The sequence below is a fragment of the Prunus mume genome, linkage group LG7 (genome assembly GCF_029339155.1).
Source record: "Prunus mume cultivar Tortuosa linkage group LG7, ASM2933915v1, whole genome shotgun sequence".
Classification (NCBI taxonomy): Eukaryota; Viridiplantae; Streptophyta; class Magnoliopsida; order Rosales; family Rosaceae; genus Prunus; species Prunus mume.
Window position 1 is genome coordinate 19,257,027 of NC_142704.1, and position 26,964 is coordinate 19,283,990.

The window sequence follows — 26,964 nt, forward strand, 5'->3', positions numbered from 1 at the left end:
ATGCTTGAACAATTAACACCAGTTAAGGAAAAACCTGAGCCCTTAAAGTCCTAGGATCTTTTGCTCTAGTCAACACCTCTGACACTGAGTCCATAATTAGTAATGAAACAGATTCCAGTAATATAACAAAAATTGAAAATGCCTTTAAAACTTAGAAATTGATAATGATCTAATGCTCAAAAGATTAAGAAACAAGGTCAATCCCACAAGCCTAACCAAAAATTGGTATCCCAGACCAACCCCTCCAGATATCCAATTTGAAGAAAGAAATTCCCAAAGTCAATTCTCAGTCTCATCTGATAAATTATATGAATGGAATATAGATGGTTTGCCAGAACAAGAAATCCTTAATAAACTCCAACATATGTCAATGGTAGGCAATATTTACATAACCAATCACAGTTTCAGACAAAAATCGTTCCCCTTCTAGAAACAGGATTCACCTAAACCTTACGTTCTTGGTGGGATAAACATTTAACTGAAGAGTCAAAACGACAAATTATCCATACAGTCAAATTAAATGAATAAGGTCACCCTATTTTTGATGAACAATGGTAGAGGTATAGAAGACGGAGTCAATACTTTGTTGTACACAATAATTGAACATTTCATAGGAACACCTAGTAACACTACAGCCAGAATTCATGATCAACTTTGTAATCTCCGATGTCCAAAGTTAAGCGATTTTCGATGGTATAAAGATGTTTTCATATCCAGAGTCATGCTAAGAGACGATAGTAACCAACCCTTTTGGAAAGACAAATTTATTAATGGTCCTTAGTAATGATCAGGGTCACATAGATTTCGATAATTTAACTTATGGAAATATTATTAGTACAATTAATCAAGTAGGAATGAAAATGTGTGTTGATATGAAAATAGCTAAACAAATTCAGTCAGAAAGAAATTAAGCCAAATATGAATTAGGAGATTTTTGTAAACAGTACGGTCTAGCCTCCATTCCCCATCTAGAAAAACCAAGCCTACTCAGCATGACCGACAAACTAGTAAACGTCGCCGTTATTCACACCTAAAACAGTTCTTTAGACATAATAATGATAATAATGAATTTTATAGTAAAAAGAGATTTAATTCCCTGTAAAACTGGTCAGAAGCCCCACAAAAAGATAAGAAAAGTAACTTTAAGAAAAGCACCGACAAAAGAAAAATTGAATGCTGGAAATGCAAGAAACGTGGTCACTATGCTAATGAGTGTAAAGTAAAAGATACGATAAAACAGTTAAAAATCACGGATGAAGAAAAAGACAAATTAATTAAAGTTTTAGAATTAAGTAACTCTGAGTCTAGTGAAACCGACATCACAGTAGTAAGCTCAAGCTCAGTCAATTACGATTCCTCAGATTCCCAACTAAGTTCCCCAAGAGTCCAATTAGGGTGCAAAGATAAGTGCTACAATACCCTAACTAAGTCAATTAATGTCCTTACCAAACAAGGAGAACAAGAAGAATTATTAATCAATTTAATTAGTAAAGTAGAAAACCCAGAATTAAAATATGAGTATTTGAAGAAGTTAAGAAAAGTTATTATTCAAGAAGAGATGAGTCAATATATTCCCCAGAAGATAAGTTTGAATACCACTTTAGAAAAATTTAACAAAAGAAAAGAAGTCACCTTACAGGATTTACAAATGGAAGTAAAATTAGTCAAAAAGCAAATAGTAGAGTTAAGACAAATAAGTCACAAATTACAAGCCGAGAATTTTGAAATTAAACAATATTTGATTAATTTAATGGAAAAAGAGAGCTCTGATTCCAAGAGCCAAACAGAAAGTCCACCAAATTCAGATGGTGAACCTTCAAATAATGACCAAACCATTAATTTAATGAAGCAAGTAAATTTTAGGAAATGATATTCTAAAGTCACCATATTTGTGAAAAACTTCGAGTTAAACATAGTAGCTCTTTTTGATTCAGGAGCGGATCTTAATTATACACAAGAAGGATTAATCCCTACTAAATATTATAAGAAGTCAAAAGAAACATTAAGCACTACCTCCGGAAAGTCACTTCAGTTAAACTATGAAATCCCAAAAGCCCATGTTTGCCAAAAATAAGATCTGTTTCAAAACCTCATTCGTTTTAGTAAAAAATATTACAGATGAAGTCATCCTTGGATTACCGTTCATAGCTCTCCTAAACCCTTTTCAAGTAGAATACAATGGAGTCATATCTACCCATTTAGGAGAAAGAGTCAAGTTTGAATTCTTAACTAAACCTGAGTTACATAATTTAAAAGCCTTACAAAAAAGCGCAGTTTCAAAAACAGTCAAAATAATTCAAAATAAAGATAAGCAACTGGGTTTTCTTAAAGAAGAAGTTAGGTTTAAAAGAATTGAATAACAACTTAGTGATAAGTCTTTATAGTCACAAATTCAGAAATTTGAAGAAAAGTTAAAATAAGAAGTCTGTTCTGATCTTCCTAATGCTTTTTGGCATAGGAAACAACATGTAGTCAGTCTGCCTTATGAAAAAGACTTTAATGAGAAAAATTTATCTACTAAAGCCATACCAATTCAAATGAGTCAAGAAATAATGGAATTCTGTAAAAAAAAAAAAAAATATCACCGAATTACTTCAAAAAGGAATAATCTATAAGAGCAAGTCACCTTGGTCTTGTCCAGCTTTCTATGACTAGAAAAATGCTGAATTAGAAAGAGGAGCCCCAAGATTAGTCATAAACTATAAACCTCTTAATACAGTTCTAGAATGGATTAGATATCCAATTCCTAATAAGAGAGACTTAATCAAAAGGTTAGACAAAGCAGTCATTTTTTCTAAGTTTGATATGAAGAGTGGATTTTGGCAAATCCAAATTCAAGAGTCAGATAGGTATAAAACTGCTTTTGTAACCCCATTTGGTCACTATGAGTGGAATGTCATACCTTTTGGTTTAAAAAATGCTCCTAGTGAATTCCATAATATAATGAATGAGATATTCAATCATTTCAGTCATTTCTCCATAGTTTATATTGATGATGTTCTTATTTTCTCCCAGTTAATAGAACAACATTCGAAACATCAGCATAAATTTCTTCAAATAGTTAAACAAAATGGTTTAGTTGTCTCACCAAAAAGATTAAGTTATTCCAAACCAGTATTCGGTTTCTTGGTTTTAATATTGTCAGTCACAAATCAGTCCAATTGATCGAGTCATTCAATTTGCTGATAAATTTCTAGATCAAATTCTTGATAAAAGCCAACTCCAAAGGTTCTTAGGCTCTCTAAATTATGTCTTTGATTTTTATCAGAATTTACGCAAGCAATGTAAACCTCTATTTGACAGGCTTCAAAGTAATCCTCCAACTTGGACCTCCACCAATATAGATATAGTCAAACAAATCAAAGTCCATGTCAGACAACTCCCACAATCAATGATTCCAGTCAAGACAGAGCAGACATCTCAAGTCATCCCCTATGCAGGTCATTCACCCATACAGATTAGTAACAGGTTTACCAGTCTTGGTTCCACAGTCAGCACAGTCAGCCAAATCCGCCCTAATTATCAGTCAGCCTTAATATCCAGTTATGATCCATTCCAAGTCATAACTCCGCCTACCGCTTCTCCCATCAGTCACACTAAGTCACTCTGAAGGATGCCCACATGCATCCTCACCACAGGATAAGATTTCTCCTCTTACATATGACTATTGTATACAAGCATGCAATATGATTCTTGAATATTACATATGAATAACAGCTGTCCAGATTCGGCCACTTTGAAAAAGTTCCAATTTGGCAATCGCCAAATATTCTAATTCATTAACAACATCACTTTGCATGGCTAGAGACAAGCCATTGCTTCAAGCCAAAAGGAGAGCCACGTGCGTCATTGCCAAAAATAAAGACTCTTTCTCTCACATGATATTATTTCAAGCATGCATGCAATCTTTGTTACAGATTCTATTTAACGTGGCTCAATGGGATGCCAACATGGGCAAGCTGCCATGTCGGCCAAGAAGGATACCCACGTACTCCTTTCAAAAGCCCATATGAAGTATAAATAATGGCACCTAACTGCCAGACCACCAATGGATAGCGTCCATCTTGGTGTCTTCATCAAGTTTTGTTCAGCAAAAAAGCTTAAGAATGGCACATTATCACTCGGTGCCCCCATGCAAATAAGCATATAAAGACTTCCAGCATTTCTCATCTGCTGAAAACAGATGCCATCTCTCACCTCTCGCTAAACCTCTCAAGACACCCATGGTGTCGCACCCAGCCACTAATTTTTATCAAGACACCAATGTCTTATTGCAAGCGCTGTGCAAAGAAAAAACAGGGGGCGCGAGGATGTCACCTTGCCAAAACCACCAAAACTTCCAGGGAGGCCCAAGATTTTCTTTTCAGTGCAGCAGAAAAGGCTCCAATTCAGAAGCAAGCTCACGGGTCCAGCAACCCAATCCGACTGGGCTATCGGTAGAGTTGAGAAAACGGAAAACAAGCCTCGTGAAGTGAAGGCCCAGCTCACGGGTCACTCACGGAAAGCTTGCCGAAGGCCAAGTCCCTTTTTACTCACCAAGCCCAGCCCAGCTTCACCAGCCTTGCCGAAGGCTTAGCTCCAGAAGACTTAGCTCCAATATCCTTCTCAAAAATTCCAACAACCGTCAGCTCCAATTCATGTCAGATATTAAACACAAACAAAATTTCTCACTGCACCCTTGACGAACGACAAGGGGTTGAACACAGCAAATGAAGGCCTCCAAAAATAAATACTTACCTCAAAAATCTTATCAAGGCACCCAGCTTCCTAGGGCCCAGCTACCCACTTACCAAATCTGCTCAGCAGCCCAGCTCTAACATGCAAGTCCAGCTCCGTGCGCTAACCAAATAGGTGACGTCTTCTTTTCCAACTCGGATCCTTGTCAAAGCTCTAGACCGGGCTCACAATTTAAACCCACCCCCACCCTTGCCGAACGGCAAGGACGGTGGAAAATTCAAATAGAGGCCACAACAAGAATTACTCAACCCACCCTTGCCGAACGGCAAGGGTTGAGCACGGGAAACGGAGGCCTCAAAGCGAACCTACCCCGTCACGGTTCCAGCTCCACTCTTGCCGATGCCTAGGTGACCGCTCCAAACCTCGAGCCCCTTCCAAAGCCTTGCTGGAAAACAACTCGCACCCCCACCCCTGCCGAACGGCAAGGGCCGTGGGAATTCGAAGGGAGGACAGTCACGGTCCCAGCTCCAATTCCCAGCTTTGCCAAAGCTGTGACCAGATATGCCTAGCCGAAACAAACTGCCGAACGAGCTTGCCCACGAAATATCCACTTGCCGAAGACACAGCAGGAGGTCTTTCAAAAATCCCAATGGGGTCGAGCTTCAGCTAAATAGGGGCAAAACCAAAAAAATCTTGCCGAATGTTCCTTGCTTCTCAAAACCTAGGGCCTCGCGGAAGGCCCAGCTTCAAAACCTTTATAAACTATTCACAATGCTGCCTTGCTAATACTCATGTGGTCCAGACCCACCTCAGCCTTAGCCAAGGCCCCATGGACCCAGTTCCCTACCGAAAGCCCAACTAAGGCTAAGCCCGAAACCATGACCTAGCCTACTAGCCGAAGTACCCCTCCAACAAAGGCCCCGAAAGCCCACCTCAGCATGCAGTACGTACTTTCGCATATTTTATTTTCTATGTTTAATTACTATCAATAATGTGTCTCTCTGGTTCTAGACCCCTTATATATATATATATATATATATATATATATATTATAATAGATAATGCCTTTTGTATAACTGAGGATGAAGCCTTTATATACAAAGCTTTAAGTTTAATTGATCAAGTCCAATCGTCAAACAATGATCAAAGGAAGTTCTTTGAAGTATAAGTTGACTTTGAACTCAACCCAACATCCACCAAGTATAAAAATCCAGAAAAGCTAGGTGCTTGCCCACCAACCATGATGGCATATCAAAGAAAAATCTCAAAGATCTCCCATGATTGACCTCCCTTCAATTCTCACCTGCAATCCATATTTTCATTTTCTGGTCTGAACTTTCAGTCTTCTGCTTCCTTTTAAATCTCAAAGGATCGAATAATTGCGAATGTGGAGAGCCAAGAAAATGAAACCAAGCGAAAACTTGAATAATTAAACATTAAAAAAAAAAAACCTAAAAACCCATTAGATGAGGAAGATAACTACGGTTTTGTGCGAAGGGCTTGGGTTTTTACAACCCAAATTTGTCTTCCCTGACATTTTCACAAATTTTACTAAAAGATTTTTGGGGGAGTATTTGGAGGAGAGGAAATGAGAGATGAGTTAAAGATTTTTTCACAACATCTCCTTTTCCTTAGAGAAAGATAATGGAGGAGGGAAAAACAGCCCCTCCTTTCCCGGTGAGTTGCATGCATACATCCCAAGTAAACATAATTGCTTTTTGGGAAGTTGTGACGACTTTGTTGGAAGAAGCTCAAGGGACTCGTGTCAGAAAAGAAATGCAAAATTAGGGGGTTCTGCTGATGATAATTGTCTATTAAAAAAATGAACGCATGATAAAATCACAAACACGCAGATGAGAGGAAAGAAAGAAGAAAAAGAAGAAAGAAGAATAGAGAAAAGAGAAGAAAAAGAAATCAGAAATATAATGGCGTCTTCCTCCCCAGTTTCTCTAGATCTCAACCTAGCTCCGCTAACACAGACAAGGGGGCAATGAGTTGTACCTGTCTAGATGCCCTACTTTGCTTCCTCATAAGGTCTAGTGAGAGTTAACGAATCGTTACTCTTTGACAACGAAGTTGCCATTAGAGTTGCGAGGAGTTTGGTGACTCCTAGGGATGTGCGTGTGCTGGGAACAAGGAATGACAGCCGGTTAGTGAGCGATGCCATGGCACTGAGCGTGCAAAGTGTGGCATCTATTGCAAGTGTGGGGCATCACTTCATTGCGAAATCTCATGAAGTACAAGTACTGAGAGCTTAGCTGGCGGCACATCGGAATTTGGTTGATGAGTGTCAGCACGAGATCAAAAGATCGAAAAAGGGTAGGGCCATTGATAATGTAAAGCACGGATAATGTAAAGCAATTTGCAACCGTGCTTTAGGTTCAACTTGCATGCAAAAATATCCAGGGTAGGGCCTATCAAAATGAGGGGCTACAGATATATATAAAATAGGAAAAATGATGCCACGACAAATATATAAAATAATTGAGCAACTATTAATGGAAAAGTTCATCACTATCTTGCCATTGAGTGTACTCTGGATATTCACTAGCAAAAAATTATTACTAAATAAAGAGGTAGTTGATTGCATTGCAATTTGCAACCGTGCTTTAGGTTCAACTTGCATGCAAAAATATGAGGTCTAAATTAAAACCACCGCATTGGTAGCCCCCACTGAGTTAATCGTACACTGGATATTCACTAGCAACACACTGAGTCCTTCCCCTTCTCCCTTTATTTCTTCACACAAGACTCAAATCCCAATTTGAAGCTTACCATGAATTGGTTCAAAACTAGTACCAGAAATGATGAGAGTTGGCTTCTTCTCTACACTCTCTCAGCCATTTTCGCAAGCATCTGGTGTGCATTGCTGTGCATGAAAAGGTCCCGCAACAAACTCCCACCTTTGCCCCCAGGCCCATTGGGCATGCCCTTACTCGGTAACCTTCTCTCTCTCGACCCAGAACTCCACTCCTACTTTGCCGGCCTGGCCCACACCTTTGGCCCAATCTTCAAGCTCCGCCTCGGCGCCATGACCTGCGTCGTCATCAACTCCCCTTCCTCCGCCCGCGAGATCCTCAAAGACCGTGACGTTACCTTCGCAAACCGTGACGTGCCCGTAGCTGCCCGGATCGCCTTCTACGGAGGGGCCGACATCTTGTGGACACCGCACGGGCCGGAGTGGCGGATGCTGAGAAAGGTCTCCATCCTGAAGATGCTCGGCGGCGCCGCGCTGGACTCGTTCCAATCGATCCGCCAAAACCAGGTCCGAAAGACGGTCGGGTACTTGTACGGTCGGGCCGGGTCGCCCGTAAACGTGGGTGAGCAGATCTTCCTGACGTCGCTTAACGTCATCTCTAACATGATATGTGGCGGCTGCATCGCGGCGGAGGACGGGGAGGAGAGGGCCTGGCTCGGGGCGGAGTTTCGGAAAGTGGTGTCGGAGATAACGGGGCTCATAGGTCGGCCTAATGTTTCGGATTTTTTCCCGGGTTTGGGTCGGTTCGATTTGCAGGGTATAAAGAAGCAGATGGAGGGGCTGGTCCGGACGTTTGATGGGATACTTGAGCAGATGATTGATCGACGGCTGAAGATGGAGGAGGAAGGCGCGAAAGAGAGTCAAGATTTTTTGACTTCTTTGTTGAAATTGAAAGAGAAGGGAGGAGATTCCGAGACGCCTCTGACCATGACTCACATCAAAGCTCTGCTCATGGTACGTGAACTACTATTCTTCAAAACTTGATTTCCATACAAAAGCCGAATGCCCACATGATTCAATTCAAACCTTTGGACCAACCATACTAACCAAAAAAAAAAATTTGGACCCAAATTAATGAACTCACTAATCTAGCTAATGAACCCCATTAATCTAGATACATTGAGAACTCTAAGTATTCCAGATACATTAAATTTATTAAAAGCCAAACTATTCCAAATTCATGGATCTTATTAAAAGCCAAAATAATGAGATAAGTGCTTTCTATCCCAATGCTTAACTTTAATGTTTCCTTATTTGCATCACTTAGACTACTCATAATGATTAGCTTCATATTGAATTTGATATGACTTAATGACCAAATAGACCTAGACAAGCTATTTCATAATGAATAACAACATATAAGTGATAGTATATAAGTGTCCCGTTCTCTTGGACTCTTGTAGTCCAAGGAGTTTGTGGTCATCTACCATTGGATCTAATATAAGAGTGGAGAAAAAATTTATTTTAAAATCCATATATAGTTTTTTTTTTTTACTCTATTAATTAAAAAACACATTTTCTGGGAAAAAAAAGGGAAAAAATGAAAACTAAACAAACAAACAAAACACGTTCTGGAGCCGCTGTAGAGTTCGACCCCTATATATCACCTTCTGATTCTTCTGACACTGGGGCATCCGTTTCTTTTGCTCTGTTTTTTTTATCAACCAACCAATATCAATTTCTCAACCAAAAAAAAAAAAAATTCGTTTTTATATGAAAATTGCTCTCTTATTAATCAGAAAACAGAAGAAAAAGCAATGGGTGAAACCCAAAAAAGTAAAAGAGCCCAGAATTTTATAAACGAAAACTGAAGTTTTCCCAATATCCTGTTTCTTTGAGAGTCCATAAGAGATTAAAAAACTAATTAGCAAAAATAGAGCAAAATACTCAGCACCGCTAGAGTCAGAAGAGCTAAAGAGTAGCAAAAATAGAGCAAAATATCTTGTTTCTAAAACCGTAATGTTCGGTCAGTTTTTAGCTATTGTGGTTCCAATGCGGTATAATGTCGGTTGATTTTTTCGGTTTTTCGGTTTTTCGGTTTTTTGTTCTAAAATGCTACCCCTACACCAGACCCAACCCCTTACCGTGCACTGCCTCCCTTTATTGCCTCTCTCTCTCTCTCTCTCTCTCTCTCTCTCAAACTGAAAGGTCTCTTGAACCCATGGAAGCACATGCAACATATCTTAAGCATTGAAATTCAATTACCATCAACACCCATCTCTCACATCTACAAATTTGATGACAATCTGAAAATTAGTAGTCAACAAATGAGTGAGACCTTCAAAAGAGAGAAATATAACTAGGTCTTGGGGTAGCCATCGAAAGGATGAGAATGAAGGATTCACATATGGTTAAGTTGTTGAACTGCGTGAGAATACGGAGAGAGATAGGGAGGGGGCAGTAGGAGATTGGGTCGAGGTGGGCGGTTCCATCTTTTTCGTGATCTTTTATTTTTTAAATTTTATTTCAAAGGGTTATAGTTGTTTATGTCCAACTGTAAAATAAAGTTTTAATTGTTTTAAAAAATGACACATGGCAAATTTTAAATAGGATTATCACCAGCTGACGTGGTGATACAGTACTATTCTATAATTTTTCATGTGGTAGGAGATATAAGGATTGATACATAAAATAACTTTTTATTTGATTGATAATCATATAATGCAGAAGATATTTTGGTCATTTGCATCAAGCTCAAACTTCCTTTTTGCATGCGTGCTCCTCCAGAACCACACACTATAATAAGAGGTCAAAAATGATTGGCAGCAATACTTGGCCAAACTTGTGATTGTTAGTTTTCCCAATTTCTCATCCATATTAACTTAACTTTTTGAGAAAAATATTAGGTTGTTATTTTTTATTTTTTTTGCTTTGATTTGTAGATTAGTTTTAGGAGGTGTATTCAATTGGGATATGAAAAGATTATTTTTGGATAATTATTAGTTTTTCCTTTGAAGTATCAAAAAAATAAAATATAATTTTTAAGGATTTTAGTCGGAATATTTTAAAAGTGACTTGGTGTAGTGAGCAACTTTTATAACAAATCCAAGCTTCCTTTCAGCGCCACAACAAAGGGGAAGGTATAGTTTAAAAACACAATAATGGTATCATGAGTAATTGAGTGTCCATAACAAATTTTAGGATACTAGAATTAGGATGTGTCCATAACAAATTTTAGGGTACGAGAATCTTACGGTACCAAATTTTAAACAAATTATTGTGATCATTAAGTTCAATTCACAATCTCCTGAAATCCTTGGGTACCAAATAGTCTAGCAAAATAACGTGCCTTGTGGAGCGTAAGCATAAATATCTTTCTCTTGTTTCATGTGAATTGTAAGCAAACTATCACATTAACATGATGTTTAACAATATGATTGAGGGCAGGATATGATGCTTGGTGGGACTGACACGTCCTCCAACACAGCTGAGTTTGCATTTGCTGAAACCATGAACAATCCAGCGGTGATGGGAAAAGCCAAGCAAGAATTGGACGATGTAGTTGGCAAAGGCAACATTGTACAAGAAACTCATATTTCCAAATTACCATACTTACAAGCTGTGATGAAAGAAACTCTGCGCCTGCACCCAGTCGGGCCACTTTTAGCCCCTCACTGCCCAAGTGAAACATGCACAGTGGGAGGCTACACCATTCCAAAGGGTTCTCGGGTTCTTGTTAATGCATGGGCTATTCATAGGGACCCTTCTAACTGGGAAAACCCATTGGATTTTGATCCAGACAGGTTCTTGCATGGAAAATGGGACTATAGTGGACGTGACTTCAACTATTTACCATTCGGGTCAGGCAGAAGAATATGTGTTGGGATAGGAATGGCTGAGAAGATGGTGGTATATACACTTGCTACACTCTTGCATTCCTTTGACTGGAAATTGCCACAGGGGGAGGAGTTGGATCTTTCAGAGAAGTTTGGGATTGTGATGAAGAAGAAGATACCTCTGGTTCTCATCCCAACTCCAAGGCTATTGGATCCAACACTCTATGAGTAGCCTACAATATTTCAAGATGTTAATGCTTTTGATGATTGAAGTTGTACTTGAACTACGGTTTATATCAAGCTAACAATTTGAACTTGATCAATAATTAAGATTAGCAACTTGACCATCAAAGAGCATCTCCAAGGGAGATGTGAAATACCAGACATTAAATTTAAATTTGATGGCTAATGTGACAATTTGACATTTACACAGTTTTACACTCCACCCGATATGTCAAATAAATAATTATTGTAACAGTCAAATCATTTAAGAAAAAGAAGAAAAAAAATAAAAAAGGAAAATAATAAATGAAAGTAACAAACAGCTGTCTTTAAAAAATAATAAAATATTCATTTGACATCTTACTTTTGGAATGTTAAAAGTAACGGCTAAACCTCCAGCCTTTATTTCACATCAGCTTTGACAATTCGGTTGGAGTAATGTGAGATGTAATTTCTAGCCGTTAAATGTTTATATGACACTTTTGATATATTAGTTGGAGATGCTCTAACATCAAGAACTAATTCAAATGTTATTTCCTCTCTCGAAAACCTCAAGGCCTATGAGCTTCTACACATACCAAAGAATTATGGATCCCGATGATAAATGAGCACATGTGATGCAACAGTACTTGAGCCAGGGTGTTGGGAAACATGAACCAACAACCATATCAAGCTCTGTATACCCCAGAATTAGGCACAAAAGACAAGAAAAAAAACACTCAAACTTGTTGATGCTAAGAATACTCAGATTATGAGAAAAGAAGAGAACGCTCTCTTTGTGTTCAATTTCAATTCTCAACAACTACCTTGAGAAGTCTGAGCATAGTATTTAAAGACTTAATCTCTCATCCCCAATGGCGGATGTGTGCTTAGGCCTGCAAGGGCCTTGCCCCTCCCAAAATTATGAAATACTATATATATCGGGCTTTGCATTGGACAACTTAGGATAAATGGTTATTTCCTTAGCAAAATGGCTAAGTGGCCCCTCACAATAAAGAGAATAAGGGATTTTACGTTTCCTCCTCCAACTAAAAGGTTATTTCCTTAGCAAAATGGCTAAGTTACTCATGGATCCCACCAACATAATTAATAATAAAAAATTAAAAGAAACAGTCAATCAAATCTTTCTTTCACAAGTATATTTAAGAAAATAGGAAATCAAAGATAACCGGTTATTTATTTATTTACAAGCTTAACACTAGGAAAGGAATCAACCATAAACCCTAATATATTGGCCCCCCACATATAAAATCTTGGCTCCATCACATCCCATGCATTGACCTTATTAATGTCATCGATCCCAATGCTACATAAATTGTAATACCTCCTTAGAGCATCCACAATGGGCTCTCTAAATAACCTCCTTAGTCAAATTTTATAGAGGAATTAGAAAAATACAACTCCAACTATACTCCCTATCCACCTCCTAAAATAAGGATACCTTTAAAGCATCCACAATAGGCTCCCTAAACCACCTCTTTAGACAAATTTTAGGGAGAAATTGTAAAAATGCAACTCTAGCCACACTCCCTATCCACCTCCTAAAATAGGGAGTCCTCTAGGAGCTCCTAAATCTGAGGAGAGAGAGGACTCCTAGTGGTTCTCTATAATTTAATGTTCGTTTATTTAATGAGTATTTCAAACTTTTAATTAAAGTTAACCATTTTTTATATTATTTTTTAATAGAGATGGACCAATTAAAAAAGAGTTATAACATTTATGACTTCCTAAACTAAAGAGCATGATTGGAGTTTAAATTTTATAGAGAGCTCCTAAAATAACTTTTATATATTTTTAGCTAAATTTAAATAAATAATAGAAAGCATAATTGTAAAACCTCCTCATATCATTTCTTGTCGATCTTGTCAGTTGGGCTGCTACAGGCACGTGGCAATCGTAAATGTGGCCTCGCTATAAAGAAACAGATTTATATGGGCAGGGATTGAGATCTTGTGATTTTTGCGATATGGTGATTTTTGAAACCTCAAATCAACCGCTTTGCGGTTTATCGCATTATGTAAACCGCAAAAAGCGGTCGGTTACCGTGAATTAGCGGTTTAAAACCGCAAATTCTTTTTATATCATAAAAATCCAATCTTCCACATTTTAGGCCTAGTTTTGATGCTTCTTTTGAAGCCTTTTGAGTTCAAGCATACTTTAACCCTAAAATATAAATTCACACCTAAAGAAATAAATTCACAACCTCAACATCTCAAGCATATATAAATTCACAACCTCCTCAACTTCTCAAGCATTCACAACCTAAAGAAAATTAAAGTTATAATTCCAAGCATTTCAATTAAAGTTAAACTTCTCAAGCATTCACAACCTCAACTTCTCAAGCATTCCAATTCCAAATCCTTTAAAGTTACAAACCAAAAGGAAAATGAAATGCAAAATGAATTAAAGTTACAACCCAAAGGAAAAATCCAATTCAAAGTTAATTAAAGTTACAAACTAAAAGGAAAATGAAATGCACAAATGTTACAAACTCAAGTGTGGGTGGTGGTGAGTGGATTTGAAGGACTCCGTTGTGTTGTTTGAGCACCAATGCTACCTACAATAAAATGCAATATATATATTTTTAAATATAGTCGCAGTTTGCGGTAAAGGCAAGTTGTGAAAATCAACTACCGCAACCGCAACCGCAAATGTGGTTCGGTTTCCCCCCGATTGCGGTTCAATTGTGGTTAAATGTCGGTTGGTTTTTGTGATTTTTCGATTTTTCGGTCTAGAATGCCACCCCTAATTTTATCCGGTGGAGTTGAAAATAAAAACAAAAAGTTCCTAATATATATATTTGTGTTGGACTTGTTGGAGTTCCTTTTGGAGCTTTGTTTTTGTTTTTTTTTGGTCGAAAATGCAATTCATTGCAAATCCCCAAAGGGATAGAGAACAGTACAAGCAAAATCGAGCAAAAACACCGGCCAGAAAACAAACAGGAACAAATCTAGCTAAAACCAATACAGTATAGCATGAAGATCATGTTCCTGAGCCAAAACCTAAAACGTTGAAAACCAACAAAAAGACATTTAGTCCACATAAAGGCATATAGCCCACAAGGAGGCATTACGCCCACATTTAGCATAAAGTCCACATTAAACATAAAACACATAAAATAAAACATAGAAAACCTAGCCGCCTCCACAGCCAAAGAGAAACTCCAAGTCGCCACCACCAACAAAGAGAAATTCCATGACTGTAGATGGACAAACCACCAATCACCACCATGAAGAACCAAATATCCGTAGGTCAGCAAACCAAGCCAAACATCCCTCAAAACATAGCCCACCCGAGATTCCGTAACAGATCCAGAATTAACCCAACCAATACATCCAAAAGATAGCAGCCAACAGAACAAGAATGAGCAAACCCATTCCACAGCTAGGTAGAAATGAACCAAGAACCTGGAAGGAGGTGGTGCAAGCACCCGAGCTGAAGCTCTACACACCTTCCAGTTAATATGCGTCAAAACGCGTTCAAAGTTTGCAACTACAAACCACGGATGATGGGGCCAGATCAAAGGGGAGGTGAAGGAAACCAAATGAGCCATAGATTTTGGGTCGGTATGGAGCAGGATCTGTGGGGTAAACATGGTGGTGATATGGGAAATCATGCCCATGGTCTTCATCCCACCAAATTGGAAAAATGGGGTTTCTTTTAATCAACATGTTCTAAAAATTATAATTAAATAAAGAGTTAGTTGATTGCATTGCAATTTGCAACCGTGCTTTAGGTTTAATTATAATTAAAACCACCCCTCTGAGTTAATCGTACACTGGATATTCACTAGCAACACACTGAGTCCTTCCCTTTCTCCCTTTATTTCTTCACACAAAACTCGAATCCCAATTTGAAGCTTACCATGAATTGGTTCAAAACTAGTACCAGAAATTATGAGAGTTGGCATCTTTTCTACACTCTCTCAGCCATTTTCGCAAGCATCTGGTGTGCATGGATGTGCATGAAAAAGTCTATAACAAAATTCCACCGTTGCCCCAGGCGAGCCGGTCCATTGATTTTGGAGGCCCTGTGCAAATATGAATGTCGATGACCTATATATACAAGTAGGAAAAAAAAAATCCATATAGAAATAAAAATTTCTGACATGGGAAGAACACATTCGAAAAGGACTTCCTAGAAAAATTTCTTTAGTTACCCTTCCAAATCACAGAGATGATAAATTGATTTTCCAATTTCAATGCTTGGTGAATTCTCATGTGAATAAGGGAGGGAGAAAAGAACTGTGATTTTGGGGAAAGGGCTAAAGCTTGGGTTTTTACAATCCAAAATTTGATGGAAGAAGGTGGTACACTGGTACTGAAGAGAAATGACTTTATTTTGATGGAGGAGAGTGAGAAAGACTTACTGAAAGAGAAAAGAATATTATAATGGTTTTGCAGCTTGAGAGTTGGAAAGAGGAAAACACAGGTTTTAAACCATAATAAATAAATAAAAAGAAGAGTTGCAACGTGAGAGTTGGGAAGAGGAAAATGAATTAAATTAGGACCTCTACTCTCTAAGTCGTAGAATTTGTTGATAATTAATATTCAATTCAATTTTGGTTTTGATGCCTTGCATGTGGTGTTGTGGGGTGATATTTAATATTTCATTTTTTTCTTCATGTTTTAGTTAATTTAATGGGTTAACTTGGAAAAATTTGGAGGCCCCTAAATTTTGGGGGCCCTGTGCGGTCGCACAACTCGCACAACCCATGGGCCGCCTCGCCCAGGCCCATTAGGCATGCCCTTACTCGGTAACCTTCTCTCTCTCGACCCACAACTCCACTCCTACTACGCCGCACGCCTACACCTATGGCCCAATCTTCAAGCTCGCCTCGGCGCCATGACCTGCATTGTCATCAACTCCCTTCCTCACCGCCGAGGTCCTCAAAGACCGTGATATTACCTTCGCCAATCGTGGCGTCCTCGTAGCCGCCGGATTGCCTTCTACGGAGGGGCCGGCGTCATGTGGACCCAGCGGGCCGGAGTGGCGGATCTTGAAAGGTCTCCATCTTGAAGATGCTCGGCGGCGCCGCTGGACTCGTTCAATCGATCCTCCAAAACCAGTCGAAAGACGGTCAAGCCGGGTAGCCCGTAAATGTGGGCGGCAGATCTTCTGACATAGCTTAACGTCATCTCTAGCATGATATGTGGTGGCTGCATCGCGGCGGAGGACGGAGAGGAGAGGGCCGGGCTCGGCGGAGTTTCGGAAAGTGGTGTCGAGATGACGGGCTCGTAGGTCGGCCCAATGTTTCGATTTCTTTTACTGGGTTTGGGTCGGTTCGATTTGCGAGGTATAAAGAAGCAGTTGGAAGGGCTGGTGCAGAGGTTTGATAGGATATTTGAGCAGATGATTAATCAACGGCTGAGGATGGAGGAGGAAGGCGCGAAAGAGACTCCAGATTTTTGACTTTTTAGTTGAAATTGAAAGAGGAGGGAGGAGATTCCAAGACGCCTCTGACCATGACTCACATCAAAGCTCTGCTCATGGTACGTGAACTACTATTCTTCAAAACTTGATTTACATACAAAAGCTAAATGCCCAGATGATGCAATTCAGACCTTTGATATTGCTTTTGGAAATTTCGTTCAGTCCAAACACTTGCGTATTGTTCATAACCTTCCATACTGAACCAATATGTATTGGGAAAAAATAGAAAAATTTTTAGAATATACATATTCCACTTAACCACCAAAAACAAATATAGCTATATTCCTAAACCTTGAAAAGAAAAGTTTTTAACTTCAGGCCATCCCCAACGGGGGCCTTAAATGGGGCTGTACCATTTTGGGCCTAAAAAATATAGAGCTCAAATGCCAAAAGGCATTTCAACATAATTCTATAGTGAGGACCTTACATATGACCTTTAGGCGAGGTCTTAAATTTTATTCGTTAGATCAAGCTAATCAATTTGATCCAACGACTAACTAATGTCATCCAACCATTAAGAAATAGGGTCTCACCTAAGAGCCATATATTAGGCCCTCACTATAGAATGACTTGCATCCCAGTTGAAGAGTTTTCGGGCCCTATATCATAAAACTCGCTGAAACTAGTTCTAAATCCGTGGAATAGTATATGAGAAAAACTTCCCTGGCACGGGTATGCCATGTAAGTGTCCCCAACCAATCAATTCTCAACAGGTGTCAACCATACTAACAGAGAGAAAAAACTTTGGACCCAAATTAATGGACCTCACTAATCTAGATAATGGACCCCATTAATCTAGATACATTGAGAACTCTAAGTATTCCAAATACATGAAATTTATTAAAGCCAAACTATTCCAAATTCAGGGATCTTATTAGAGCATCTCCAAGGGAAATGTCAAATAAAAAACATTAAATTTGTATTTGACGGCCTGTATGTCAATTTAACATTATGAACAACTTCTTATTCCACCCAAACTGTTAACTAAAATTATTATTTTATTAAAGAATGAATGAAAAACAATGAAAATATGGTAAGAGAAAAGCATATGGAAGCCCTTCGGATATAGCAATTCGGGTGGATATGAGTGAGCCACCTTTTCTAGCCATTTAGCACCCCACCTGGCTTTTGACAACTTGGGTGGAGATGCTCTTAAAAGCCAAAATAATGAGATAAGTGCTTTCTATCCCAGTGCTTAACTTTAATGTTTCCTTATCTGCCTCATTTAGATTACTCATAATGATTAGCTTCATATTGAATTTGATATGACTTAATGACCTAGACGAGCTATTTCATAACGGATAACAACATATAAGTGATAGCATATAATAGTTTTTTGAGCTTTTCTGTATGATTTTTCAATTTTGAGAAAATTTTAACCTTTTAAATCGTTAGACATGTTTAAAATTTTCAATAAGTTTCCAAAACTTTCCAAAAATATTCCAAAATATGTAAGTTTCGAAATTTTCCTATAATTCCAAAAATTCCGAGTTTTCCGAATTGGAATGGATGTCGAAATTCTGAAATTTTTTGGAATGGAATTGGAAAAGAATTTTCATTCCAAATTTTTTTGGAATGGAATTGGAATCCCCTAATTCCAGCCCAACACCCGACCCAACCCCTTACCATACACTGCCTCCCTTTACTCTCTCTCTCTCTCTCTCTCTCTCTCTCTCTCTCTCTCTCTCTCGCTTTCTCTCTCTCTATAAAACTGAAAGGTCTCTTGAACCCATGGAAGCACATGCAACATATCTTAAGCATTGAAATTCAATTACCATCAACACCTATCTCTCACTTCAAGCTTTTACAGATTTGGGGTGGGCGGTTCGACTTTTTCATGATCTTTTATTTTTTAAATTTTATTTCAAAGGGTTATAGTTGGGTTTTACGTCCAACTGTAAAATAAAGTTTTAATTGTTTTTAAAAATGACACATGGAAAATTTTAAATAGGAGTATCACCAGCTGACGTGGTGATATAGTACTATTCTATAATTTCTCATGTGGTAGGAGATATAAGGATTGATACATAAAATAACTTTGTATTTTATTGATAATCATATAAAGCAGAAGATATTTTGGCCATTTGCATCAAGCTCAAACTTTCTTCTTGCATGGGTGCTCCTCCAGAACTGCACACTATAATAAGAGGTAAGAAATGATTGGCAGCATACTCGGCCAAACTTGTGATTGTTAGTTTTCCCAATTTCTCATCCAGATTAACTTAACTTTTTGAGAAAAATATGAGGTTGTCATTATTTTTGGGTTCGATTTGTAGTTTAGTTTTAAGGGGTGTATTCAATTGGGATTTGAAAAATATTATTTTGGGATAATTATTAGTTTTTCCTATGAAGTATCAAAGAAAAAAATATATATTTAAGGATTATAGTCGGAATATTTTAAAAGTGACTTCATTTAGTGAACAACTTTTATAACAAATCCAAGCTTCGTTTCAGCGCCACAACAAAGGGGGAAGTTATAGTTTAAAAACACAATAATGGTATCATGAGTAATTGAGTGTCCACAACAAATTTTAGGGACTAAAATTAGGATGTGTCCATAACAAATTCTAGGGTACGAGAATCTTACGGTACCAAATTTTAGACAAATTAATGTGATCTTTGAGTTCAATTCACAATCTCTTGAAATCTTAGGTACCAAATAGTCTAGCAAAATAACGTGCCTTGTGGAGTGTAAGCATATATATCTTTCTCATGTTTCATGTGAATTGTAAACAAACTATCACATTAATATGATGTTTAACAATATGATTGAGGGCAGGATATGATGCTTGGTGGGACCGACACATCCTCCAACACAGCTGAGTTTGCATTTGCTGAAACCATGAACAATCCGGCGGTGATGGGGCAAAGGCAACATTGTACAAGCAACTCATATTTTCAAATTACCATACTTACAAGCTGTGGTGAAAGAAACTCTGCGCCTGCACCCAGTCGCGCCACTTTTAATCCCTCACTGCCCAAGTGAAACATGCATAGTGGGAGGCTACACCATTCCAAATGGTTCTAGGGTTCTTGTTAACGCATGGGCTATTCATAGGGACCCTTCTAACTGGGAACACCCATTGGATTTTGATCCAGGAAAGTTCTTGCATGGCAAATGGGACTATAGTGGACGTGACTTCAACTATTTACCATTCGGGTCAGGCAGAAGAATATGTGTTGGGACAGCGCATTGGCTAACAGGATGATGGTATATACACTTGCTACACTCTTGCATTCCTTTGACTGGAAATTGCCACAGGGGGAGGAGCTGGATCTTTCAGAGAAGTTTGGGATTGTGATGAAGAAGAAGATACCTCTGGTTCTCATCCCAACTCCAAGGCTATCGGATCCAGCACTCTATGAGTAGCCTACAATATTTCAAGATGTTAATGCTTTTGATGATTGAAGTTGTACTTAAACTACGGTTTATATGAACTTGATCAATATTTAAGATTAGCAACTTGACCGTCTAACATCGAGAACTAATTCAAATGTTATTTCCTCTCTCGAAAATTCACGTATAGCATTAGTAATGGAAAGCCTCAAGGCCTATGAGCTTCTACACATACCAAAGAATTATTGATCCCGATGATAAATGAGCACATGTGATGCAACCATACTTGAGCCAGGGTGTTGGGATACATGAACCAACAACCATCAAGCTCCGTATACCCCGAAATTAGGCACAAAAGACAAGATAAAACACTCAAATTTGTTGATGCTAAGAATACTCAGATTATGAGAAAAGAAGAGAACGCTCTCTTTGTGTTCAATTTCAATTCTCAACAACTGCCTTGAGAAGTCTGAGCATATTATTTAAAGACTTAATCTCTCATCGCTAGTGGCGGATGTGTGCTTATGCCTGCAAGGGCCTTGGCCCTCCCAAAATTCTGAAATACTATATATATTGAGCTTTGCATTTGACAACTTAGGATAATATATATATATATATATATATATGGAAAAGTTATATGTTAAAAACCTAGTCAGAAATATTTTATCTTGATTTTGTTGAAAATGTTAATCAAAAGAAGAAAATAAAAACTTTAACTCAAGAAAAATGGAAAAAGGAAGATAACACCGAAGTCACAGCTAGTCACCACCCGGTCGAAGCTATAGTTATAAGCCAGAAAAATGCGAAAATTACTGCTAGTCCTTTCAAAATCCCTAAGCCAAATGATAAAAAATTAATTGAGCAGAATAATTATACAAACCAAAGCCTAATAGTTTTAGGAAAACAATTAGATAAAATTGAAACAAAGGTCGACAAGCTAATCCATCACGAAACAAACCCCAAGCTTCAGAAAGAAAAACCTTTAGTAAAATTCCAAGACCTAAAGCCAAGCTCTACTCTTAGGACAACTCCTACAATCGAAAAAATTGAAGTAATTGCTCAAACAGTTAACCCCAGTAAAAGAAAAGCCCGAACCTCCTGGTCTCAAAGTGTTAGAATCCTTTGCTCAAACCAATTGCTCTGACACTGAATCCATATCCAGTAGTAACACAAATTCTAGTGATATATAGCAACAATTGAAAAAGCCTTTAATAATTTAGAAGTTAGCACTTATCAAAATTTGAAACTTAGCAGGTTAAGAAACAAAGTTAATCCTACTAGTCTAACAAAAAATTGGTATCGCAAACCAACTCCCCCTGACATCCAGTTTGAAGAAAGAAATTCCCAAAGTCAATTTTCAGTCTCATCTGATAAACTTTATGAATGGAATATCGATGGTCAATCAGAACAAGAAATCCTAAACAAGTTACAACACATGTCCATGGTAGCCAATAGTTACATTACCAATCACAATTTAAGACAGGCAGAAATTGTTCCCCTTTTAGAAACAGGATTCATCGGAACTTTACGTTCTTGGTGGGATAAACACTTAACTGAAGAGTCAAAACGACAAATCATACATGCAGTAAAACTTAATGAAGAAGGTCTTCCCATTTTCAATGAACGATTAGGTACATGCATTGAAGATAGAGTCAATACCTTATTATATACAATCATTGAACATTTCATAGGAACATCTAGTAACACTACAACCAGAATTCACGATCAACTTAGTAACCTTAGATGTCCCAAATTAAGTGATTTCAGATGGTACAAAGATGTCTTTATATCTAGAGTCATCTTAGAGACAACAGTAATCAACCCTTTTGGAAAGAAAAATTCATTAATGGTCTCCCTAATCTGTTTGCCCATAATATACGAACAGTCATGATTAATGATCAGGGTCATATAGACGCTGATAGTCTAACCTACGGTAATATAATTAGTACAATTAATCAAGTTGGAATGAAAATGTGTGTTGATATGAAAATTGGTAAACAAATTCAGTCAGATAGAAAATCCGCCAAATATGACTTAGGAGACTTTTGTGAACAATATGGTTTAGCTTCTATTCCACTCTCCAAAAAAAAATCAAACATAGAAATTATGAGCATCAATCAAGTAAATCAAGACATTTTCAAAGAAAACGACATTCCTTTAAACATAATGATGAGTTTTATAGTAAAAGAAAGTTTCACCCCAAGAAAAATTGGTCAAAAGTACGTGGACAAGATAAGGATGACAAATTTAAAAAGACCACCGACAAAAAGAAAATTGAATGCTGGAAATGTAAGAAATTTGGTCACTATGCACTAAATCAAAAGGCTTTGCAGCTTTACTATCACTCAAAGAAGGAACAATGCGATGACTCTTGGCCAAAATACATGTCTGACACTTAAAACTAGACTCATCACAAGAGCAGAATAAAAATGGAAACAAATGCTTAAGGTAGCCAAATGACTGGTGTCCCAAGCGACGATGCCATAACCAAATTTGTTTTGTCTATGACATCTGCAACTTTGAATGTAACGCATACGATCACGAATCGGTGTAGAAGGCAATGTCAAATAATATAACTCCCCATATCTGTTTACCTTGCTTAATCATCTCGTGAGTCTGAAAATCCTGAAAAGAGCAATGTGTATGATAGAAAGTAGCAGAAGCATTAAGTTTATCAAGTAATCGACCAACAGATAACAAGTTACAATAGATATTGGGAACTAATAACGCATGAGACAACGACAGAGTAGGAGTGAGAGAGATTGTGCCATCGCTAGTAATTGGAGAGGGCAAGCCATTAGCACTAGTTATGTATGGGTCACGGGTGTTACTAGACAACTTATCAAAAAAATTAGCATCATAAGTCATATGATTAGAAGGACCAGTGTCAATTATCTAAGTATTGGAGCCAGTACCTGGAATAGAGTCGAAACACACAAATTTGCGTATAAAGAGAATAGCACCAACAATGGAGTTCTCACCACGATTGAAGCAAAACTTAACACATCACGAGAGTATACAATGAACACAAAGAGACACAAATACGGCAGATGCACGAAGACAGATAAGATAGTAAAGGCACAAACACGGCAGAGTACAGCTGGAACACAAAGAAAGACACAAATACAGCAGATGCACGAAGAAAGGAATGACACAAACACAGTAGAGGCACGTACACTACAACACAACACATAAACCCAAAAGGGCACACACGGCACAGGTAGAAAAAAAATATGGGGCACATCACACAAGTCACCAAAAAAGTTGGCTCTGATGCCATGTCAAACAAAATGAGGTATTTATAATACAAGAATGTAACCCTAGTATGGTCAAACTAGGAAACAAGATAAAATCCTAATTACACAATATCTGCAAAAGGAAAGAAATATAGTCCTTATAAACTAGGAAATAAATCTCCTAATTAAGCTAGGATCTCACTAACATTCATGAGCCACATGCTGAGCAATGCCAACATTGATCCTTGCTATTCTCCGAGGAAAGAAGATGTTCACAAGTCTCTGAATTATATTTATGGCAAAGCAGCAGCACAGATTGATTTGGGGAAGGTGGCATTTTTACGCATCAATACACTCAAGTGCATGATATGGGGCGGGACGCGGCAAGAAGAGAAGGGAGCAACTGATATTGGGGTTGAGTTTCGGAAGGTGGTGACAGAAATTATGGGGTTGCTTGCAAAGAAGAAAGTTTGACTTTTTCCCTGTACTTGCTGTGTTTGATATACAGGGATTAGGAGGCAACAATGTAAGGCTTTTTCACATCCTGAAAAGATCTTCACTACTGCCATCAAAATCGATGAGTATGCCTCCAGCTGAAAATGAGGGTCTTCAACAAAAACATGGAAGGAAGGTGTTTACCCGAAAAGGACTCGCTGGCCATTCACGTTAGGGTTTGGCCGTGGAGTTTGCTTGTTGCAATTGAGAAGGCGTGCCACTGTTGGCAGTGAAAAACTGCAATAGATTGAAAATGGTAAGATTGGAAAATGAGCACCAATATTGACTTTAATTAATCGATTGTGGATTGGGCGGGGAACTGACCCAATACAAGGTTCTTTTCTATGCCTCAATTCATCTAGCGAAAATGGTAACTGACAGAAGTTGAAATTGAACAATAATGGAAATGACAAGTTTATCGAAATATTTCTCTATTCAGACAACTTTAAAGAAAAAGGAAGTACATAAACAACATAGCCTGAAGATTTCTCTATTCAGGCCTGGTACATAAAATTAAAATGGGGATTGAAGATCAGTGTCGGTCTTGAATTTTTCAGGGCCCATGGCAAAAGTAAAAATTAGGCCCCTATATATATATATATATAAACATAGTGGTGAACTCACTCTGATTTTTTAACCAAGATTTAACCTGTTCAAATTAACTAAAAATTTAACATTCAAGCCAAAGAAATTGTATCGATTCAAACATCAATATATAAAAATTTAGAATAAAAGGCTACAATATATAAACAAGATAAATACTTATAACAATTCAAAAAGTTCTTTTTCATCCAGCAACAAGCAACAAGCAACAAGCAACCAGCCAAATTTTTTTTTTTCTCTCTAAATGCTGAATAGCTGAAGCAAAACAACATCAATCTATTTGAAATCTCTTTGCATCCTTAGCAACCAGCAAAACAAAAATGTCTTTACATCCTCAATAGACAAAGCAAACTGCAGCAGCCTACTTGAATCTCTTTGCATCCTCAGCAACCAGCAAAACAAAAATGTATTTTCTTCCTCAATAGCCAAAGCAAACAATAGCAACTTACTTGAAATCCCTTTGCATCCTCAACAACCAGCAAAATATCATCACCACCTACAAGATAAGGTGAAAAACAACAAAATTACACTTTAAAAAGTATTATTTAAATGATTTTCTTCTTGCATTTTGAGAAGCAAAATCCTCCATGATGCTTTCAAATTCAAGCTTTTCTAACATCTCCTTTTCAATGGATAAGATTGCTAGCCCATTTAGCCTTTCTTGTGACATGGTAGACCTCAAGTATAAGATTTCAATAATTTTAATTTAGAAAAGCTTCTTTCTGCATATGCTACAGTCACAGGCATAGTCAATAATATTCTATAGGCAATCAAAACAATTGGAAAACAGTCCATATCTTTTACAAACTCTACAATTTCAAGTGTTGTGTTTATTGCTGATGGTAAAAGATATTGCAGCACCTGTAACTCTGAAAACAAATCATTTGCATCAACATCAGAAGACTCACCATTTCTCTAAGTCATTTGTTTGCTAATTGGCTTCTACAACACATTGTCTTAAACAACTTACAGCAAAAACAAAATACCTTATCCAATTCCTTTGAGTATACTAGCCATTTTATGTCATGTGTTTCTCCATTTGATAACTTTCTCATGTAATAAGTCGAGGAAAAATGTCTACAGTTTCCATACCTGGGAAATTTGATATTATTATCTCTTGCAGGACCTTTTTCCACAAGTAAAGCTCTCATTTTTTCATCTAGATTATCCCAAACTCTAGGATCAAAAATGTTTAAAGGAAAACTTGGTTCAACTCCCTCAGGTTCAGTGTCTTCATTATTACAAAGATGATCAAAATCTTCATTCTCAACATGTTTATCTTCACCTAAGTCACCTACCTCTGCATTAAAATCATTCTCAATTCCTACTAATTCTTCCACTTGATTTTGTTGTTCAGATTCATTGACTAAATCATTATCAATTCCTACAAATTCTTTAACATGATTTTGCTGCTCAGATTCATTGACTAAATCTTCAGTTGAGTTATCAAGTGAACTATTTGTTTGGTTTTGAAAAAATTTATCCAAAAGCTCCCTTTTGAGTTTGAGTTAATTCTTCTCTCTATCTTTTTCTTTTCTTTTTGACTTCCAGATGGGTGTTTCTTAGGGAACATTGTTACTTGAAAATAGAAACAATACAAGGAAAGCCAATGCAATTTTAATACTTCAAAGAATAAACAAAGAACAACATAACCTGAAATTTGAGAAATCCCCCTTTGAGAAATCCCCCTCCACGGAAACAAACTTGATATTTCCAAATTTGCAATCAATTAGAGCTTTCCTGCAAATACACAACATGAGTTCACAAATCTACAAACAAAGAAAAGAAGACATATTTCCCTTTTCAATTAATATCAAATCATAAAAAATTACCTTCAATTAACAAGGACCAATTTTGCACTGAATAAAAGCCCACACTTTGAATTTTTGGAATCTCCCTAATCTACCAACAGAAAATTTAATTTAGGGATTCACAACTCTGTAGAAGATTCACGAATCACAAGGAGCAACTTAGTTAGATGAGGCTTAGGAGAGGATTCAAACTCTATAGAAGAAGAGGAAGAAGGAGAAGGAGAAGAAGAAGTAGAAGAAGAAGAAGAAGAAAAAGTGACCTGGATGAGTGAAATGGGTGCACAAAAGCGTTCTCTCTTCTTGAGGACTAGAACAGACCAGCAGATCGTTGGTTTTTTTTTTCTTTTCAATATATTAAATCAGTTATTAGTTATAATAATCTAATATAATACTTACTATATAAAAAAAAATTTGGGCCCCCCTGAATGATGGGCTCAGGCGATCTGATCCGCTTCTTAAGGGCCGGGCCTGTTGAAGATCTCTATTCAATCTTGTAAAAGGAAAAATCATACCAAGAGTTGGTAGAGCAAAATAAAGAAAATTCCTCAGGAGTTGTCAACTGGGAAATTCAGATAATGAAAAAGGAAGGCTATTTCAAGTTTTTGAGATGGGTTTA

General features: G+C 37.5%; 1 protein-coding gene, 1 long non-coding RNA gene and 1 pseudogene across 2 annotated transcripts; 2 read left to right on the forward strand and 1 right to left on the reverse strand.

The window, feature by feature from the left end:
- Positions 1-3,846: 3,846 nt before the first annotated feature.
- On the reverse strand, positions 3,847-5,216 carry LOC148915671 (uncharacterized). Its single transcript, XR_016122025.1, has 2 exons — positions 4,738-5,216; positions 3,847-4,601 (listed from the first exon to the last, which is right to left on the reverse strand). It is a non-coding gene; the product is annotated as an uncharacterized LOC148915671 (long non-coding RNA).
- A 2,063-nt stretch (positions 5,217-7,279) lies between these two features.
- LOC148915672 (flavonoid 3'-monooxygenase CYP75B137-like) lies at positions 7,280-11,537 on the forward strand. Its single transcript, XM_089041322.1, has 2 exons — positions 7,280-8,389; positions 10,823-11,537. Exons 1-2 carry the CDS (start codon positions 7,454-7,456, stop codon positions 11,441-11,443), a joined length of 1,557 nt encoding a protein of 518 aa, XP_088897448.1. The 5' UTR covers positions 7,280-7,453; the 3' UTR covers positions 11,444-11,537.
- Positions 11,538-16,683: 5,146 nt separating this feature from the next.
- LOC148915673 (flavonoid 3'-monooxygenase CYP75B137 pseudogene) lies at positions 16,684-20,325 on the forward strand (annotated as a pseudogene).
- Positions 20,326-26,964: the final 6,639 nt, after the last annotated feature.